General features: G+C 38.4%; 1 protein-coding gene across 1 annotated transcript in view; it reads left to right on the forward strand.

Annotated features, from left to right (window-relative positions):
• Positions 1-21,732, forward strand: part of LOC106959516 (cadherin-12) — a 78,879-nt gene that overhangs the window by 48,444 nt on the left and 8,703 nt on the right. The window contains exons 8-11 of the mRNA XM_015052135.1: positions 2,107-2,243; positions 7,190-7,311; positions 14,851-14,968; positions 17,196-17,447. Of these exons, the coding sequence (XP_014907621.1) occupies positions 2,107-2,243; positions 7,190-7,311; positions 14,851-14,968; positions 17,196-17,447 (629 nt within the window). The remainder of the gene's footprint in view (positions 1-2,106; positions 2,244-7,189; positions 7,312-14,850; positions 14,969-17,195; positions 17,448-21,732) is intronic.

The following is a 21,732-nucleotide window of genomic DNA, read 5'->3' on the forward strand; positions in this document are numbered from 1 at the left end:
CATGAGAAATTACCAAGCTGTTTGTGGAAGTGCCTATGGGCAAGGCTTCAAATTCCCACCCTGTGAACTCTTTGTAAAGGGGAATAAAATATGACTTTCCCCTAATGGAATTCCATAGACGATTGTATGATTATTAATGAAAAAATGCAGTTTTTAACATCAAATAGCATAAAGTGATGAATGAGGCTGTCACTGGCCGGTGCTTTGGGTTCTGATCTCTTTTTTTTCTTTCTTTCCTTGAACTCCATAGTTTGCATTCAGAGCAGCCAACTAACACCAAAAACTTGCTCCGTAGAGAGAAGCATCCCTGCTCGTTTTGGACACCAATCCCAGTATTCTCCATGCTTTTGTTTTTCATCGGCAGAGGAAGAGATTGATACGCTTTCAACAGGCCCTAAAATGAATTTATGTTCCCAAGAAAAACATTAGCTCAGCATGGCCAAACGTGTGCTCCATTACTCGATTGGGATGCATGTGCAGTCCTCAGCACATTTGGTGGAAATGACCGTTCAGAATGAGTGATGAAGACTACGCCAACATCTCATTACACCCAACTCATATGAATACAGCAGGGGAAATAAGTACTGAACACGCCAATGTTTTTTCTCAGTAAATGTATATTTGACGGGGCCATTGACATGAAATCCACACCGGCTGCTGGTAACGGTCCGAGTCATCCACAAACACAGTGGCATGAAAACAAATATGTCCACGGACTAAGAAACACATACTTATTGAATTTTTTGTTTAGGCTATTAGATTGCATCTGGATTCTTACTGGATTATCGTTCAAAACAAAAAATGAAGGGAAAAAGTTTGCTTAAACTTATTGAAAATTGATTCAAAATACAAAATAAAAATTACATGCACATAGAAATTCACAGCTTTCATGGCACTTAAAAATAAGATCAGGTGATCAGAAAGATAAAGACAGGAAATCAATACAAGGAAACAGAAGTAAAGGCTCCAAACAACACAGGATATGACAAACATATTCTTCCACACAAATTATATTCAGATCTAGACGTTCCTGGGATTCTTTCTACGCCCTCTGAAGTTCAGATATTCCCACAGATTTTCCCTTTACTTACAATTGTAGTATAAAGTGCTTTGAAGTCCTTTGGATGACAGGTTCTTATACAGACACAAGCAATACACTATTTTACTGGAATACAATTCTAACAACTGATGAGAAGGTTGTCTTAGATTGATCTTCTTTGTCTAAAAATAACATTGTTTTCTTGAGATTCTGGTCTTGCTTTAACCATTTTTTTCATTTCAAATGCTTATCAAGAACGCTCACAATTTTCAATTAATTTAATACAAAACCAAAAATGGCTCCACTCTATAATAACTCCAAAACCCAGCAGTTGTACACAATGGTTTTGAATTTATGTTCTCTCCACTTCTGCATTATTTGACATTTTAGAGGTTTAGAAATATATTAATACCGATACCAACCAACAATAAAATTGAGAAAGATTTGAAAGAGCTTTCTTCCACTCCCATCATGAAAATGTATTTTTATAGGCTGTCAAAAATGTCTAAACCAGCTGTATTGGTTGAATTTGAAAAAAAATACAGCTTTCTAAACTAATAGATTTCAGCTGATTTCTTGGCTTTCTGTGACTTTTAGCTTATCTTCCCATGTTAAATACTTAGCTACTATAACTTCTCATTGTATGTGTGAATTCATTTGGTGGGACTTTTTGTAATCACTAATCCCTTTAATAAAATACATTTACTAGGGAAAAACAGTCATTATTCAGCAAACTACATTTTGCAGCTGAAATCTTGAATTCCTTTAAATTGAGGATTTGAATTTGTTTAGAGTTGCTTTAGATTAGAAGTAAATGATACACTGATCATAGTGTATATTGATAATGATAAAATGTAATGTTGGTGATTGTAGTTTGTATGATATAAAGCACTTTGAGCTGCCTTGTTGCTGAAATGTGCTCCACAAATAAATTTGAATTGTACTGAATAAGGAAAAATACCGAGATGTTCACTTCTTACGTTCCCTTCTGTACGAGTCCGGGGCAGAATCACTCCACTGCTAATTCTTCAGTTTACCCCATTAAACAAACATTTTCGTTCTTCCAGGTATTCCATCGACTGGAAGAGTGACTTGGACAGCTACTTTGACATCGATCCGGTGGAAGGAACTATTTCCACAAACGAGCTGCTTGACAGGGAGAACATCGCCCAGCACAATATCTCTGTTGTGGCAACCAAACTCAGTGAGTATGACAATGAGATCAGCTGTGATTCATGCAGGTGTCACTGACCTTCCTCCTCCATAATCTGTGTGAAGGATTTAACGCTCTTTTACTCAAGTCAATACTCAATCCCATTTTCCCAGAAAGGTTTATAGGTGGCCATAAACCACGATGGCTGGCTCTCCCATAGGGTTGTATCTTCAGGACATCGTCTCCTCTCGCATTGCTCGCCGCGACACTGCTTTCATTTTTAACTACCTTTTTTTTTTTCCCTGGATGGTATTTGGAGGATGTTTTTTCGACTTTTACTTACCCCACAGTAAAGTGTGAACCATCCCAAGTTTTACAGCAAGCAGATGCAAGACGGAACCGACGCTGCGGCTTTAAGACGTGCCATCAAGCTAATTATGTTTATTATGAAGGAACTAGAGCGAATTTCCGCATAAATAAGCAAATCCATCGTCATCAAGTCATCAAATCGGCTAAGAACCGTCAAAGTCATTATCCCAGAGGCAGGCTGGCGCTCAATCAAAATTACACCCGCTGTATATTCATTAGGACAGACTGTGAAATATGGCCTGTTAAAACTTGAATCATTGTCGCCTTGGAAACTGATATTACTCACTTCCCCTCAAGGTCACATCAGTGACATTCTAATTGTGTTCTCGGTGTGTGTGTTTGTGCTTTTTTGTGTGGTTTTATGCATTGAAATTAGGAGACGAGGTGGGCTAAAAGGATTTGGTGCGGATGGTGGAGGATCGGAAAGCAGATGGGACTTTTATAAGGTTGCTTGTTTTGGTCTGTCATTCCTGATGAAGGAATGAGGGAGGATTTCTGCTGATTTCGTCCCTTTCACAGCTGCTTTTTACGCCTGTCTTCTCGCCCCCATGGACTCTCCCTCTCCGGGGAAACAGTGCTGATTTTTCCTCATCAATTAAAAATAAAAAGTTTTAAAGTCAATGTTTAAAAGTAACTGCTGGGGATGAATGAAGCGATAAAGAAAGCAGCTCAGCATTTGTGTTCGCGCCTTGAGTTCAGTCTGACTTTGACCTTGAGTTAGTTTTGGCAGAACTTGCTGTTCGGGGTATTGAACAGCTTTTATGGCTCCTCTGTGCTGAGCTGTATTGTTATCACTGGAAGAGCGTCTGTCTATTATGTGGGTTTTAAACCATGAAGAGCAACAATAAGTGCTGCTGTGCAGATACCTTAAGTGTAAATACAAATAATGCGTTTACTGAGGAGAGGTCATGCTGTGTCTGAAATGTTTTACTCTCCCACAATAACATGTTCTTATTGAGGATTAAGTAATGCATGGAAGGCATGGACCTTCAAGGATATCTGTGCCATGTTTATCATTTGTATTCATAATCCGAATGCAAATGCTCATAATAAAAATATGATTTGACCCCTTAGACTTTTTGTTGTTGTATTCTCCTGTGTGAATATAGAACATGGTTTGCAGCTATAATTAAGCTTAGGAACAATTTCAATTTAATGTGGGTTTGGGCAATTATTTCTTTATTTGCCATATCTCTAAGGAAAATGCACTAATAAGATTTGAAAAGTTTGGCAAATACCTCTCTGCCAATGCCATGCAGCTTTTACTGGAAAAACAAGGCTTCTCATCAATGGGCGTAATGTCAATGCAAAGACATGTCGAGATGCATGGGCGTAGGTTTGGGTAGGGACGGCAGGGACATGTCCCGACCAATATTCACGGGATATGAAAAAGTCCCGACCAATTTTTGCCATATTGGCTCAAAGAACGTGGATCTACGACCTTTGATTAGCAGCAACAGGCGGCGCGCGGAACGGAAGCTTCTTAGTTTGACATTTATTATGAGCCTCCGAGACCGTGTCGGGGGGGGTGGGGGGAGGGGGAGTCAGTTGAATCGTCGGACGTTCTTTGATTAGCTGCAAAAGGCGGCGGCTAGCTGGGCACACGCGTCTCCTTCTGAGTCGCCATGTAGCCACCAAAAAAGAAAAGGACAGACATTAGAAGTTATTTCGCTACGCCGGCTGTAAGTACAGTGAGTGGACCCATAAGTGAGATATCTATCACGCAACGCATTTGTTGTAAAGTCCGGTGTTTAGTAAGGTCAGCACTGAATGTGAGGTAGAATAGGTCTGTTAATTATGTAATATTTTTTCACATAGGATGCTCAGACAGCAGAGCAAGGGGCAGAGCAGAACGATGGAGAGGTGGCTGGAGCTTCAGGGCTCCAGGTGAGGTGTTAGTTCTCAGATATGAAATATACTGTGAAATTATCTCAGTAAATATGGAATTTGATACAAACCAGGTTACGCTTTGTTTGCTCTATAGGAGGCAGTCAGGGGTTATTAAGCCAATGTGGTTTCCCCAAAAATGTTCGGTGCTCTTGGGCATTTCACTGTGCTGCCGGGGGGGGGGAGGGGTCAAGGTCCCCACCAAGGTCCCCACCAAAACTTAGACCGAACCTACGCCCTTGTCGAGATGTGAGCTCATTAGATTGACAACTAGTTTTCCAATTTAACATTTTAAAACAGCTAAATTGGGAGTTGTTTCCAGGTCTAATCCAGGTTCCCTTGACAAATTCAGAGATTCTTTATCCATCCTAACCACAAACTCCAACATGGCTGCCGTTCATATAAACATTAGAGGTTGCACCTTAAATCAGCAGACGTGGTTATAGTGCCCAAAAGCTGTACTTGAGTAAGTGTAGCAACTACTCCAACATGTTTTTACTGATGTAAAACTAAAAAGTAGTTATCCAAGAAATTACTCAAGTAAGAGGAAAAAAAGGTTTTTGTAAAAAGGAAGACCAAAATATGAATTTATGTAGAAATGTTGGTATTTTATTGGCCAAATTGGAAAAAAAAATTAAATAACATAATTACAAAATCAGACAAAAGAAAAAAAAAATCTAAATAAATTACTTTCAATATACTTTCAAAACATTACTCAAGTAAATGTTACCAGTTTCTATCAGTTGCCATTGACAGCTGGCCAACTTTTCCTCACAACTGTGATTCTATGACTCAATGCCTGACAGCACAAAAATTGTTGAGCCTTTTACTGGCATTGTCTTGTATTGCTAACTGTAATTAGCCTGCGTATTGAGCACAATAATTAACAAATCCCAATGGTTTTTCCCAACATGCAACTGGAACACAGTAAATTGGGAATGACGTCAATCCCAGATCCGGCTGTGATTATTGAGGTAAATAGAACGCGAGCCTGGAGCAGCCTGAGACGCCTCTGCATTGCTGTTTTTCCAAAAGCAGTAGTAGGTCATCGTAGACATTTGTTGTGATTCCTACCTGTATGCTTTATTTAACAGTCCAAAAACAATAGAAAAAGCACATTTTCAATATAGCTATCTCCAACACTGGAGAAAACCTTTCACTTTACAAACCTTGAAGAGTTTTTATCTGTCCGGTCAACCCCAAACGCTGCAGTCATGCATCAAAAAGACAGCAGTGTATGCTGTCCTATCCCGAGGCGCAGTCTGTGTTGCTTAGGGTGTGCTAAGGAAGAGCACGGACTGCAGTAACAGATTATTGTTTGCCAATTAAACCCAAATCCAATTTTTAGGGAGTGAAAAACAGTGGGAAGATCTATTAAATGCAGTAATAACCTTAGCTGGATGCAATTAGAGAGCGCTTTCAAACCCCTATTTAAGTCAAATGAAAATTTGTCTCATAGTTTTCATGAAGTTTTGAGTTGTGAGTTTGCGCAATGATTCTGTCAGCAGTTTCACTTTCTAAAGATTAAATTCCACATCTATCTGCACTTGATTGCTTGTAAAAATGTAGATTGTTCCATTTAAAGGAACCTAATTAAAACAAGTGAAGTTCAGCAACCAAGCAGTTTAAGTAGACGACTTTATCACTAATTTTTGAAGCATTTCCCGGCAATGCAGTGTTGTAACTCTCAATGTAATGAAAAGGAGCAGTGGGTTTGTTGGGTTGAAAAGCTGATGCAGCCAAGATTGGAATGTATGCACTGTGCTATTGCTCCCTCAAGTGGTCTCAACGATGTACTACTTTTATAAGTTTTGCAAGTCTTTCAAACGATAGAAGAAAATTTTGCTTTTCAGCACCTAAAAAGTGAGCAGCTTTAAAGCCCAATATTACAGACTTTATGACCCAAGAGAGCATAAAAATCATTTTGAAGGCAGATCCAGAGATTCTTTGCTGGATGAGCATAAATGTTAGTGTCTGGGTCAGCGGAGAGCAGCAAATCCCGTGCTCTTTGTCATAGCAGAGTTGGGAAGATTGCTTTTTCCATCAAGGTCAGAGTCAGGTTGACATCTGAGCCTGCTCCTCCAATCCCTTCAAGATGACTACACAACCCCATTCTCAAGCCCCGCCGCCACTGACACGCCGAACCCAGCCAACACACAATGCATACCTCCACACACACTAAGCCTCCCACTGCACAACAAAGCCCACTGCACATCAAATCCATAAAGTTTTCCACTTGCACAGAGGGAACATTTCCCTTTTGTGTCCCTGCTGGGAGGCAACGGTGTAGCAAACAAGCCTGAATTCCAGTTAGTCTCACTCAGGGGGGTTTTCAAACCGTAATTACAGTGGGCGGCGAGTTTTATTGCTCAAACCAGAGGGGGAAAAGTATTTAAAGAAATTCCAACAAACTTTTATAAACCTCCGCTTTTTTAGATGAGCGTAAAATTTCTAATTTGCAAAATAGGAGCATCTGGGCATTTTATGTATCAACATGTCCTGGACGCATTAGAAGTTATAAACGGGGTGATTTAGAGTGCATCTCTTCAAGGACGCTCTGACTGCATACTGGAGCGCTGCAGCCTCTTTAACCAGCCAGCCATCCCATTGCAACAGTGATAAAACCGCATGCTTGGCCGTGTCATAAAGCGGTAGTCCTGCAGACGTCCACTTGGTGTCAGTGCTGTGAAAAAGAAAAAAAAAAAGAAAATGTTTTTTTTGTTTTGTGCTCCGGTCTGCAGACAGCCCGGTTCTGACCAGCCGAGTGGCCGTCACGGTGCACGTCCTGGACATCAACGAGTTCCCGCCTGAACTGGCCAGTCCTTATGAGACCTTCGTTTGTGAAAACGCCAAAGTGGGACAGGTACGCTCATTACTAACCCCTCTGCTCATTTCAGGTTCTACCAATATGGAAGAAGATCAGGGCCACTGAAAAAAAATGGAATTCTGACTGTAAACTTTGACTTTAATGTCAGAAGAAGAGTTTTTTTTTATATAAGTAAAATATTAAAGATGGAAAATTACAAGACAAATTCTACAATCGTTAAGCAAAGATGAAGCAAAAAATGCAAATACTTTGTAAAACTTACATATTCAGCAGCTTGTAAAAACGCCTCAGTGATCAAGTCATGTCTGACATTATGAGTCTCATGTTTAGACATTTTACTCCACTGTTTTTTTAATTTTTTTATGACTTTTCAGTTTTTTTAGGTATGTATGGACGGACGGGGTTTTGCAAAGATCTGTTAAGGTGAAACCAAAACATTTTAGTCCAATTAAAATCCGGATTTGATTAAGCCATTACAACACCATGAGTGTGTTGTAATTTAAATGTTGTTAAAATTAGAATATTACATACTAATGTGGTATTTCTTGCCAGTTACTTTAGAAAGCAAAAATCTACAAAAATATCAAATTTTTTCTCCATCATATCTCTACACAGAGTTCAATTGGTATTGCTTAAATAGAACCTTGTTTCCTGAGATTCCTTTCTATGTAGAAGGTATCGAATTGCCCATTTTACAGAGTTCAATTTAGTAGCAGAAGCAATAATAAAGTGCAGCACCGTTCTGCATATAACCGCTACCCAGACTGCATTTCAAACTCTATATTTGGGATGCGGTGGGGAATTTGCCAGGGTGCATTGTAAACTACCTGTGCCTGTAAATTAGCCCATTAGCTGGAATCTATATGCAGTTAGCGTTGTGCTGGAGCAGCTTCTCTGGCAGTCCATCAAATCACCGCGGACCCCTCTCATCACGCTGGTCCTTAGGCCCGCTGCAATCAAAACAACGTACCCTTCATTTGAAGGCACCGCCATCTTTACCGACACAAGAATCTAACGTGTTTTCTTCCCTCATGATTGCATAGAAACAGCTCTGATGCTTGAAAAGAGAGTGTTGCTCTCCTTAACTATGAATTTATGAAAAGAAAGAAAAACACTCTGTTGGAAAACAGTTTGCTCCTCACAAATTCATGTATATCTTGCTCAGTGAGGTAGAGGTTTCCAACATAAAACTGGTCTCTGATGTATTTGTGTTTTTTAGTTTGCGTGAAAAAAAAAATCTGAACTAGTGAAATACCCTTTATAGAGAAGAAGATGAAGGTCATTGAAAATAATAATTCTGACTTTTTTCACAATGGCATATATGGACCATTGTCGTAGAAAAAAGAAGGAATTTTAGCAAAAAAAACCAAAAAACTCAAATTTCAGAAATTAAGAAAAATTTTTTAAAATGTTCAACTTTTTTTGGAACTCAGAAATGTCCTTGTTTTTTCTGGAAAATGTCTGGGATTAATCTCAAAATTTGAGTTTTTTGGCAGAAATTTGCTCATTTTTTCCTCATCTATAATGGCCCTGATACACCGTCATAGATTTTTGACTTTTTTTCTCAGAATCATTAAATTGTTTATGCACCATCAGTATTAAAACTCAGAAATTCCAAATTTGGGAAGGTTTTCTGAGTGGATAACGTGCAGGTCTATAAATTCTTTAAAACTGAAAAAACATGTATGTGATTATTCTTATAACAACATAACTGACATACACCTAAGAATGCTTTGTTGTTTATTTGGATTTTGACAGAGGGGCACAAAATTAAAACCCTTTAAAAATTTCACATACTTAATGCAGCTGGTTTACAGTATTCCCAATGGTTAGGCAGTTCAGCTCCACAGTAGAAGCATATTATCTCTTCTAGAGGTCACCCTGACCTCCACTGCTTTAATTTTAAAATTTATGCTACAGCTGATGTAACAGCTGGCTAAAAATGCTTTGCTGTCTTATTACAGTATGCCTCTGCTTTGTGAGCCTCAATTATAACTTTCAGAGTGCCTGGCATCTGGTTTAGGAGGCTGATGGCTGCTGATTGTTGGAGAAAAGTTTTGAGTCAAAGTCTTTATGGACCTTTGAAATTTGCAACACCTGGTCCGACTAGATGATGCCTCTGAACAAGCCATCACTCTGTAAATCTATAAACACAGAAATGTTATGGGAAATCCTGGATACTTGGGAAAATGAAAACTCTAGCTTGCTGATTAACAAAGGTCAGACTAAAAAGTTTCGCAGGGGCCCTTGGTATTTGCTTAGGGATCTCAACCCTGTTCAAACAGCTAAAATCACAAATACTTAAGAACTCCTACTTATGCCTATAACTGTCTATTTTACTAGGTCAACCCCCAAAATTACTTAAATATGGTCTACTGTACAAGCTAATATCTACAGGTTTCTTTATCACCAATCTTATCAGTGCCAAGGAAAATAAATTGGCTGCTTTGCAAACGCTGGCCAGTAGGATGTCCGTTAGCTTTGAGTTTACATATATATTTTAGATATACTCTTCATATGCACTTACATTACACAGAAAAATCTATATTTTCCCCATATTTCAGAGCTACATGTATGACAAGGTTGATGATCTGTAAACTATAAACATGTTGCATGTTACTGTTTTTGCAAATGTGCATAACGCTGGAGAGCAAAAAGACGATTCTTTTACATGCCAACCATAGCTACACTGTCACAGTAGAATAATTCAGTTAAAAAATAAACCTGAAGATGTAGGTATTATTAATTTAGTGCAGTGTGTCACGACAAAGTAAAAAATGCAGAAAAACCAGTGAAGAATAACTCAAAATCACTCATATTCTTTTATTCCTCACTCTCTATCTACTGAAGTGGTTTATTAGTTAATTTAAACGCCTGCTCTACTGACGTTCAGTCAGACAGTTTGCTTCTGGGTCACCTTTTTAACTGAACCAAAGCACTCTGCATTCTGCAGCACATCTACATGTCAAGGTTGTCAAAGTCAAGCTAGCATAACTGAACTACTTCCCTCTCCATTTTTTTAATTAAAACTTTTTCCTGACCTTGTCATCTAGTTGTGGCAGTGCTGACATTTAGTAGCAAAACACTGCGTCCCTTTTTCTTTAACATATCATTCATACATTTAAGATATAGAGAGTTATGTTGACAACTTGACAGCTAAAACAAATACTAGTCACTGTCAGCAAGCAGGATCTTATGATGTCACACTGCAACATTTTCATACATTCAAGATGTCTTCATAAAGTTCAGAAGGGTATATTAGATATCTGGTAGTTGTCTGTCCCAAATAATTATTTGAAAGCAAAACTTGTGCAGATCTCATGCAATCCTGCAGCAACACAGAGACCTAAATTAAAATTCATTTATTCCCTGTTTTTACCCCAATTTACTTTAACCTTCACTCCATCTCTCCATTTTATCCTTCTTCGTGTCTCCTTCCTCACCCCCTCCTACAGGATCCATGTTTTCCTGCAGCGTTTCCACAGCGTGATTTCACCAGGTGTTGCACACAGCTGGGGAACGATAAAAAATTGTTGATCTGCTTCTTGGAAAAAAAAAATCCATCGTATACCTCCCCCCGATGATTATCCGCACCGGCACAGCCGAAATACACACACAGCGCCTGTTTTGGAGTGCCTCACGCTGTGGCCCCTCTGATTGAAAATAATTTGTAACCATGATGAAACCAAGTACAGGAAATCAATATTTTTTTTCATGTAAATGTGTGCCTCGAAACAAGAAAAAGCCTGGAAATTTGAAGGTGAAAAGAATCAGAGTCGAGGTGGTTACATAAAGCAGGTCTCTTCCTTAATTTTACAAATAATGGTTCACGTAGTCAGTTGGTCAAGTGTGAAATGGGACAAAGCAGAAAGGAAACATAAAACAAGCCCCTCCCTTTTGGCTGTATTTAACAGACAGTTCTCTAATGTGTTTCTGCTCTTTAAGGTATTTGCTGTGCCGTATTGAAATGCTAAACCGGCGAATCAGCCCATTATGCAGGAGTAATTACACTGATATTTACACCATTTAGCGAGCATCCTTATCTTTCTTTGCCTCCAATGCAGCCGAGTGTGAAAGCAAAGTACATTTGAAGCTTTCACATATACAATGGAACGCAATAATGAAAAGCTGCAGCCGTGACAGCCACACTCATGATCACAGGTGGGGTGGGAAGTGTTTCTGAGAGAAGCAAAGGGGGAGTTTTCCATGACAAATTCTAATTAAAGAGCAAAAGCTTTGCTGTTTCGGCTGTTCCTGCCTGCAGTGTTAAGCAGCGTTAAGTGCATCCAAGATGTTTGCCAAATTACAAAGATGCATAAGAAACTTTTTTTTTAAAACCAAATACCACCTGCTGAAGTGTCTGGGAAAAAAAAGCAATTCCCTTGACTACCCAATCATTGCAAAACCATTTGCTTAACATCTGCTTAATCGCTACTGCAACATGCTTAAAAAAAAACAACAAAAAAAAAACACAAAAACACAGAAGCTGCCTTGAAGTTTACCATTTCTGGAACATCCTGGGTATTTTCCAAATATAAAACTTTGTTTTAAAAGGAGCGTGGCCTTCCAGAGCAATAAAATCTGCGAATAAGAAAAGTTATGCTTTTTAACCTCCGAAATTTGTGTATTGTGGCTGTAATCAAGACTAATGATAATCCTCAGAAATAATTATGGAAAACAGCAACAGCTGCACCTAGTGTGGTAAACTCAATCCTTCTAGACTATGAAGCAAGAAGTGACTTAACTCAGCTGAGACGTAAAGTAAGCAGCACAAAAAAAAAAACATTTTAAGAAAATAATATAAATGTTGTAAAGAGAGAACAAAAATAAAAGTAATGGCTGAAACTCTGTTCTGTTTCTGTTGTCCGACAAGCTAGGATTAGCAGTTAGCCTCAAAAGGAAAGCAGCATCGCTAGCTGCTACAGGAAGTTTGTTCTTGTCAGCAGTTACCTAAAAAATAAGAGTTGTTCAAGGAAATATTTCATTATATGCTACAAGAAAGCAACACAATTCTTGCTGTTTTAGTTATTGTTAGCACAGCAACGCAGCTAGCTGCATCAAGAAGTGAGAAAATTGACCATTTCAAGATTCTATCACCAATTACCTAAATTTAAATTTCTGGATTTGATTATTTTCTTAAGAAAATTACAAATTTAAAAGTCACACACTTATTCCTGTTTTATCTAGCGTTAACACTAAAGCAATCTGCAAAATTGTTAGATCAAACATTAAATGTTTTGAAATAATTAGAAAATATTCGACACAATCAGATATCATCACTAATATTTTATCTACTTCATATTTAGACTTCCCCAGTTCCATCAAATAAAAGTAATAAATAGTTGTTGTTTTTACTTAAAAATATTCTGCTGCAGCTGATCAGACTTCCACATGCTTAAGATTTTTTTATTAAATTGTTGTTGCAAAGACAAGAATATCATATTTTGCTCTTGTAAACCTCTGAAAAGTTTTTCATTTTGCTTATTTTACAACTGTGCACTTCCGTTTTCAACAAATGCAAATAACATTTCATGGAATTAGGCCCAAAGATTCTCCCAAAACACAACTTTCCCCAGTGTGTATTGTTTGATGGGCACTTGCTGTCATTTTTACTCACTAATTCAGCACAAAAAAGACAGGCTTAATATATTAAACTCTAATTAAAGTGACTATTAGCTACAACAGGACATATTCATCACAAAGCTAATCCAGCTCGGCAGAGATCGAAAGTGTGAACTTTACATCCGCTGTGGGGAGCACAGCAGAACACTCATCACACCCAGAGTCAGCTTTATTCCCCTACAGGGAATTTTATTCAAATACTGAGAGGGCAAACATGGAGCGCAGCAGAGTCGGAATAATGTAACACGACAGCAGGGCTGATTAGTCGCTCCTGTTTGTTGGAGGGGGATCTTGGGATGGGCCTGGAGGTCTTCAGCAGGTCAAACCCAGTGACTGAGGAAGAGCAGACTGGCTGCAGAGCTGCACTTATCACAGGAGCGAGAGCTGTAACAGCAGCAGGGAGAAATATAAGGCATGTCTGACTTTCAAGATGGTAGAGAATTAGTAGAGTATTTTAACTTAGTAGTTTTGTTTTGTGTTGAATTAAGCAAAGTAAATGAGAAACTTTGCATTAATTTTGTTGTTTTTCACCCCTCCTCTCAGCTCCTATTTTTTTGTTTTTGTTTTATATGACGACTGTAGTACAATTTCTTTAATTACTAAAAGACAGAAGGGACTGGGTTAGGAAAGCACTGGTGTATTAATAGCAAAAGGTTAAACATGAAGGAAGAGTTAAAAAGACTGTATATAATCTGAGATGGTCAGATTGTTCTTGTCATTAGAGGTTGGTGGATCAATGCAAAATATCAATAACATCGGTAGCTATACTGGATTTGATACTAGCATAATACAATTGATTTAGTTTCAGATTCCCTCTTGAAATTTTGTTTTAGTTTTGTATTCTCAAAAAAGATTTTCTTTTGATTTTTTCTCTAATAATATTTTTTTGCATTTTATTTAGAAAAATGCACACAAACCGTATTAATATGTTATATTCTTTTGTGGATACCTATGAATGTACATATTCTGCCTTAGGTTTGAACAAAATAGTTAAAAAAACATATCAAATTTAAATATTGGTATCAGTATTGGTATCGACGATACGGGCTCGGGTTTTAGTTATCGGATTGATGCCAAAATATGCAGAACCACACTTCTCTACTTGTCAGTGCTTCAGATGTAGAACATGTTTCGCCTAGTTTCTAGTGCAAATATCTTAATACAATTAAAATAAGACAAAACTAACTTACAAGTAACAAGTATTCTTTTTTAAATATTGATTAAAAAGTAGATTCCACTTGCAGATTCAAGACATTTTCCTCATGTTTAAAGCTTCACTTTGAAGTTATTATACTTAAAATAAGACATTCACAATAGAAACTACACCACAAATACCTGATAAGATTTTGTGTTTTTGCAGTGTTTATTAATTTTCTTCATGTTTGTCCCATTTCCTTAAGTTTCCTGGGATTTCAGGCTCCATGATGGTATGACTTTGAAAAGTCCAGTGTTTTGTTTGGTTGTGTGAACAGCTTTTCCCCTTCACATATGAGAAGGTAGAAAGTCCCGTAGGCACGAGTAGGAATTACTCAGGCAGCACAACAGGAAAAAAACAAAAACTGTGGATAAAAACATTTTTCATGGAAGAGAAACACAGGAAACTGTATTAGAGGAGGAAATAGTACATGAGCTTCTGTGAAAACCTTTCGCACTGGTGTGTCTCACTCTAGAATTACAACCAGTGAGCAATCCCCAGTGGTTTTAAAGGAAGTTAATCCATCACACCATATGTTGAGGTGATGTAGAAAGTGCTCAGCAGCTGTATCCAACATGACAGGGAGAACCAATCACTGCCAAGTTTCAGGCCTGAAAGGTTTGATATGCACCGTCTTCAGGAAACGCTACTGCTTCTATATTATAATGATAAATGTAATCAATTTACTCCAACACAGAAATCTGCATTTAAAGTATATGTAAATCTAAATAAATGTTTGTTTTTTTCATGCCTACCAGGTGATTCAGATCTTCAGTGCAAAAGATCAAGACCTACCGAGTGCTGGGCAACAGTTCTCCTTCAGAACGTCAAAGGAAGACGTCAAGAATAAGAATTTCACAGTTAGAGACTTTGGAAGTAAGTATGTGAATATGAAGGAAAATAAACAGTGCAAAACATTTTTGAGCTGAACAGTAGGTATTAAAGATAGCTATAGGCACATTTATATTTATATATATTAAAACAATTTAATCTGGGGTGCTGTGGTGGTGCAGGGGCAAAGCACAACCCATGTAGTCTTTATGCCGGTGGTCGCAGGTTCGATTCCCGGCCTGGCAACATTTGCCGCATGTCTTCCCCCTCTCTCACTACCCTCTTTCCTGTCAAACTACTTTCAAATAAAGGCCACTAGAGCCAACAAAACCTAAAAAAAAAAAAATTTAATCTCATATTGCAGACCTATTTCTGACTAAGAAATGTGGAAAAATATAATCTTTCATTTGAGTATATTTCAGTGGAATAAAAAAACAATGTTAAGATATAATTATTTTGAAATAAATTGCTTACGGCAAACTTATTGGCAACTCTAAAATTCTCTAGAAGATAAAAGTAACTAAATGCTTTTTATTCCTCCTTTGTTGGGTCAGATTCAGTCAATTATTAATATATAATTTTCTGATTCACGCTGGTATAAACATGACGTCATCTACATAGTAATTGATTATTTCTACTTTTCCATCACAAATGTAAATGTGGAGTTCGCAAAATGCCCTACAAATATTTTAGATTTGGCAAGTATTGAGTGTTTCAGCAACAAACACTCCACCAGTATATATATGGTGGATGATCTGTGATGCTGTGGGCCTATTTCTGTTCTAAAGACACATAACACTTAAATCAATTGGTTCTGTCAGAAAGCTAAAAATGGGACATCACTGAGTTTTGAAAAATGGGATATTGATCCAATACAGACGGCCAAATTCACACAGAAAGGGTTCACTTGAGATATAATACCAACTGGTTTGGTAGAAAAGGTCCAACAGCAATCATCTTACTAAAAGGTACAGAAATAATAGATAAATAAAATTCAGAGCTAAAGCAAAGACAATGGACGGATCTAACAACGAACAAGGAAAGATCAAGGCTCTAAATGCTGAGGAAGATGGATACAAACAACGACCAGGTGGGTCAGGAGATCACGATAGCATCACTGAAAGAGGGAATCCCAAAAACCCACATTATTAATAGTCAACATCATACTGGAACCATGCAAAACACAAGCTTTCTAACGGCTTTTCCTCCATTTCTACCTTCAGCTAATTAGCTTAAAAATCGCTGAAGATCAAGCAAAAGTTCGTTAGAGTGTCACCTTTCTGTTCTGAAAATAACTTTAAAGCACACGGTGATATGATAAGGCCACATGTGACACTCTTCAGCGCGCGCTCGCCAAGCCCTTTGAAGTGGAGCCAAAGAGACGTGCAGTGAAAAGTGGGACATGGCAGGATGAGGCCAGGGGAAACGAATGGATTCACCGTCCTTGACAAGCCCAGGTCTGAACCTCTGATCCACTTTTACCTTTTGGACACACTGTCTTTCACTTTCCTGACTGCCAGCAGCCTAGGAAACACACTCTGCGGATGGAGGCCGGGATCTGATAGGCAGGGACAGGAAATACAAGCACTGGAGGCGATGCACGCAGGTTGAGCCGGGGAGGGAGAGAGGGAGAGCAAACAAAAATCACGGCTGTGCACAACATGCAAGGTGTGTTAAAACGCCTGACCTCCTGTCAGAAAGAGTGCAGGCTTTGTTGGTGCAACAAACTTGTCTTGACAGGGGTCAGACAACGTGGCTGTGGAAGACAGGAACAGGCAGGTTCGAACTGACATGTCCCCCCTCCCGTGTGTACATTGTCACCCTCTATTCAACTTGCCATCCTTGCACCTCCGGCTGTCTTCTCAACTCGCACCTTTTTCATGTTTTCATCTCTATTTTTCCTGCCAGTACCCATCATAGCTAATTTCAGAATCAATCCTTACTTTGTGAGCAAAGAGATTAGAAAATAAGTCGATCTCGGAGCAGAGGAAGAATAAAAATGCTTGGCAGGGTGTGGTTAGGCGATAACTTTAATAAGATGGGACTGATATGTAGGCATTTTTCATTTCATTCGGAAAGGTGTCAAACACCATCAGAAATAAAGTTTCACCTCCCATTCTTGAACTTCTAGACTTTCTCAGAAGCTTGTTTGATTTATTTCTCTGAACATCCAACCTGCAAAGATAAAAAATAAGCCCTAATTCTAACCTAGTTCTAATTCAAAATAGGTTCTTTTGAATCGATATGAATCAGCATGCTGCATCTCTTTCAGACAACACGGCAGGAATTGTGACAAAGCGGAGCGGCTTCAGGCGGCGTCTACAGGAGATCTACTTCCTGCCTGTTGTGATAGAAGACAATGGCTACCCACCGAAGAGCAGCACGGGCACGCTAACCATTCGTGTGTGTGGCTGCGAGTTGGACGGCTCGCTGCTGACATGCAGCGCCGAGGCCATCTTCCTTCCTGTGGGGCTGAGCACAGGAGCTCTCATCGCCATACTTCTGTGCATCGTCATCTTATTAGGTGAGATCTGGTAGAAAATGGTTTTTCGCAATTTTCTTTTCTTAGTATGAGGTAAAATGTAACAACTTTAACGAGTTTTAGTGTAAAAGTGCATCGCTTCACAAAGTAAAAGGGATTTTCTTTAAAGCTAAATTTAATTTCTGGATAAATTTGAAGAAATAGGATACTTTAGGTTTCAGATAAAATTCTCAAAAGTAACCAGTAAGTTTTAAAAAGTAATGTGTCAGTTCAAGATAGGTTAACTCTCTAGTTCCAGAAAGTAACAGGTACATTTCTAAAAATTAGTTGAAATTTCTGGGTAAAATACACTTTAATTGCACAAAAGTAACCTGATAATTTCAGAAAGTTTTCTGGAAGTTGCAGAAGTAATTTCAAAAAGTAACCTCAATGTTTAAGAAGGTTAACCTGCCAGGTGTGTGAAGAATAGGGTGTGTTTTGTGTGTGTTTTTTGCAAGAAAATATTTTTCCCTGTAAGATTTTGAGATGTCCTAACATGAACCATTAGCAAGAAAATGCAGCTTAGCATGGAGTCTGCAGGCGACAAGGAAAATGGCATTTCCAAAAAGCTGTGCTAAACCCAACTGAAGTTTGACCAACTGTTTTCTGTTTCTTACTTGTGGGGGCAGTAGCGTCCTGCTCTGCAGTCAGAGGAGAATGGTGACGACCGGATTCCAGGATAGTGGTATTGATCACCACGTCTAACTGTTGTCAAAAAGAGAGATGTTGACATTTTATAAAATGTCAAACTACTGACATTTCTATTCCACGGCCATTCATTTGCCGATGGTGATTTGTGCTGCTACCGAAGACGACTTTCGTTTCACAGTTTATTTGTTTGCCATCAAATTAAACAGAAAATCTAAAACTGATCTTATTAATGACAGAAAAAATTTGTCCTAAAAATATGGGGTTATTTGGGTTCTTTTCTTAGGTTTGTCCATTGCCATCCATTTATTACCGATGTTTTCCTTCATAACAGTTTTCTGCAGGTTTCATACATAGAGGCTGATTAATGTAGAGACGTTAATAGATATGTACTAAATGCTTAGATGTTTAGATGTGCTTCAGCATTTCACCGGAGAGCATTTTTGCCTTTTTTCACCATCAGAGCAGGGATTTTTCCAAGAGCAGCCGGGCTTAATTAAATCTCCCATATATGATCATTCAGTGGGACGTTAAAGATCGGGGGGAGGAACCACTAAGCTCTATAAACTAAATTTAATCTTTCTGCCATGTCGATGCCTCCCATGCTACAGTTTTTAATGCTTTCCACAAGGTCACGGTAAAAAAAAGGAAAAGAAAAATACCCCACTTTTTCCTTTAATCTTCTACTATTAACTTTCCCAACTGATCTGCATATTTCAACAGAAGTAAATGTTTGGTTTTACAGTGAAAATTGTGCTCTAACATCTAAAGTTGCCATATGTTACATTTATATAGTTGATAAATTATCACGTCGTGACAATTTGTTATGAGACATGCACAGTTCTTGGCCATAAACAACCAATCAGAGCAAGGAGGAGGGTCTTAGTGCTGTCAATCATCTTTGTGAACATGCTGCTAAATGTGCCTATGAAACAACTTACCTTTACAGAAAAGCTGTTTATCCGCCATCATTGGTGACCATGCAAACTAGCATTTCACAACAGGCTCTGCTGAAAGCAGTGTGAGCATGGGCATGATTGACAGCGCTAAGACTCGCCTCCTGGCTTTGTTGGTTGTTTCTAGTTAGCACTGTGTGCGCCGAAGAAGGCAGAGGAGCTTGATTTTTTTCTATTTCATACATCTTCTATATATGATAAACTACATGTTCCAGCTTTATTTTTAGTACTATTACCTTTCCTAATTGATGCCCAACATGGAATTGAAACCCTTTCTCATTCTTAATCCAATTTTTTATGCGCCTTCTGAATGCATTCAGGTGACATATCCACTCACGGCTGAGTGTTTAGTATGTTATCAAGCATAAAAAGGCTTGTACTGGATTGTGGTGGGTTGCTGCAGAGCCGTCTCGGTGTGTCCTCTCCATCTGAAGGCTGTCTTCAAAGCTCTCGCTTGAGTCAGCCCCTCAAGGCTGAGGCTGACGCCAAACTGTCAGACTGTCCCCGACAAGGGAAGCGGCAGAGAGACTCTGAACTCACACTGTGAGCGTTTCCGTAGAGACACTGAGCAGGATTTGTTGTACCAGGACAAATAATGATGCAAATGAAACAGATCATTGCGAGAGCTTCACTTTGCTTCTTATTCCCTCCAAACTGATGAGCACGGACAACGTGACGGCTCGGCATGCGACTAGAATGCCCTACATTAACGCACCGTCCTGCTGAAGTCTGAAAATGCGCCACTAGGGGGAGCTGCCACACCACAGAACGGCTGATGAATTCATTTGCAAGTGAAGAAAAGCAGAAAAGTTATATAAAGGAGGGGATTAAAGCAGGAGACCTATTTTTTCAACTTCAATGTATTTATTTGACTCTTTCATTTCACTGACTGATTTCAGAGTTATTCCTACCATTGCTCCACCACTGAAGTGCAGCTATACATCACAGAGCAAGAAGAAAAACACATATTTACTGCATTATTCAGAGCACAGACAGACCAAGGGACGCAGAGGGGAGATAGACAGAGTAAGACAGATTGCACTGACAAGAGAGAAGAGAGAGCAGGAAATTTACTGCTTTGCATCGGGAAGAAAACAACACAACAGTGGTCTACTATGCTGTCTAAAATAAGCCGTTTAGGGAACCGCCGAGGGCTTTTTTTGTTTCCATGAGTGAAAATTAGCCTCTAATTAATGTTCATGTGGGAATGGATTGGTTACTGATATCAAAGGACAGCAAGGTTTGAAAAAGATACGGTACCAAAACCGTTAAAATGTTTTTGCAACCCAAAGTCCTTAATTTCTTTTTACCAGGAAAGTCCCACTGACATAAAAATCCTCGTTTTCATGTTTCACAATTAAAATGCCATACAAATAACTAAAAACAATCCCAACTCAAAGATTTCATCTCTAGTGCGAGGAATCATGGATTTTTTTCAAGCCCCTCCGTTGCCCTTTCCTCCCCCAAATTGAAATAATATTGCAAATGTGATCAGATTTAATCATTTATCTGTTTTTCTGTTTGAAGTAATTAGAAGTATTAGTTTTATGTTTTTGTTGAAAAGTCTTGTCTTCCTATCAGGTAACTGGTATTTTTTCCAAACTTATCACGTCATAGGTCTTAATCTGTTTTTTTGTTTTTACCTATTCATGGTTGAGCCCAAATCAGACCAGCAGGCGTTAAACTGTATGTTGGAAAATAGCCAGACCCGCAGTTAGTAATAAGAAATACTTCAGACAAAGCATGCATATCACTGTTGTTTCAACTCACCGTTAAAAGAAGTCAAAATAAAACAAGCGTTGTCTGTGTAATTGAAATAATGAGCTAACTTAGATGTTTGAGCAGGACTCAGAGTCATTTAAAGTCAGATTTCAAGTCCGTACTGTAGGCACAGGGGAGCCTGTGAGTTAATTGCTAATGTCAGTATGTTAACTTGCTCACTAGACGAATACAATGTTCATCATCTTTCTGCTTCATGTTAGCATGATATAAATGCTAATGAGATAATAAACTCGGATGGAAGAGTTTGCAGGAGCTTTCGCATAAAGAATGACCTAAAAAAAAAGTTTAATGATACTAAATAAAATCCAAGATGTACAACCAGGAAATTGAGAAAATGTTCATGTTGGGATAAACTCTCATGATCTTTAAATCATCTGGGAACTGGAAGTTAAAAAAATGCTGCATTGCCAACAGCTGGCTATATTAATTGCTAAGTAAGGTGGGTGAAATGTACTTTAAATATATTTTTTTTAAATTACAGACTGTTCATAAAATAGCCACAGTGGCTGTCAACCTATTGTACAGAACCATACAATCTGCTGTATAATAATGATAATGTTTAATGTTTGTCATAAAACTTTTACATTTTTTATCAGACTCCACACTGACCTGGAGAGGTGGTTTTGGTTTCTCTGCTTTCAGCACACCTGATTTCAATTTATAGCCAGTTAACAAGCGTTTTGCAGTTCAACAAGACAACAAACCCAAACAGAACAGTAAAGGATTGCATGTTGGTTCCAGACCAACAAGATTAACATAACAGCACAGTCAGGACCAATCTTCAGACAAACTTACATTCTGACTGAATGCTTCTGTAAAATGTAAGCCAATAAGCAATAAATCAATTAATCACTTGATGAATTAAAAGAAACTTTGTTTCCATTTGCATGATTGTTTGTATT

This window comes from Poecilia latipinna, unplaced genomic scaffold (assembly GCF_001443285.1).
Source record: "Poecilia latipinna isolate Pla-1442-1.1 unplaced genomic scaffold, P_latipinna-1.0 Scaffold1090, whole genome shotgun sequence".
NCBI classification, from domain to species: domain Eukaryota; kingdom Metazoa; phylum Chordata; class Actinopteri; order Cyprinodontiformes; family Poeciliidae; genus Poecilia; species Poecilia latipinna.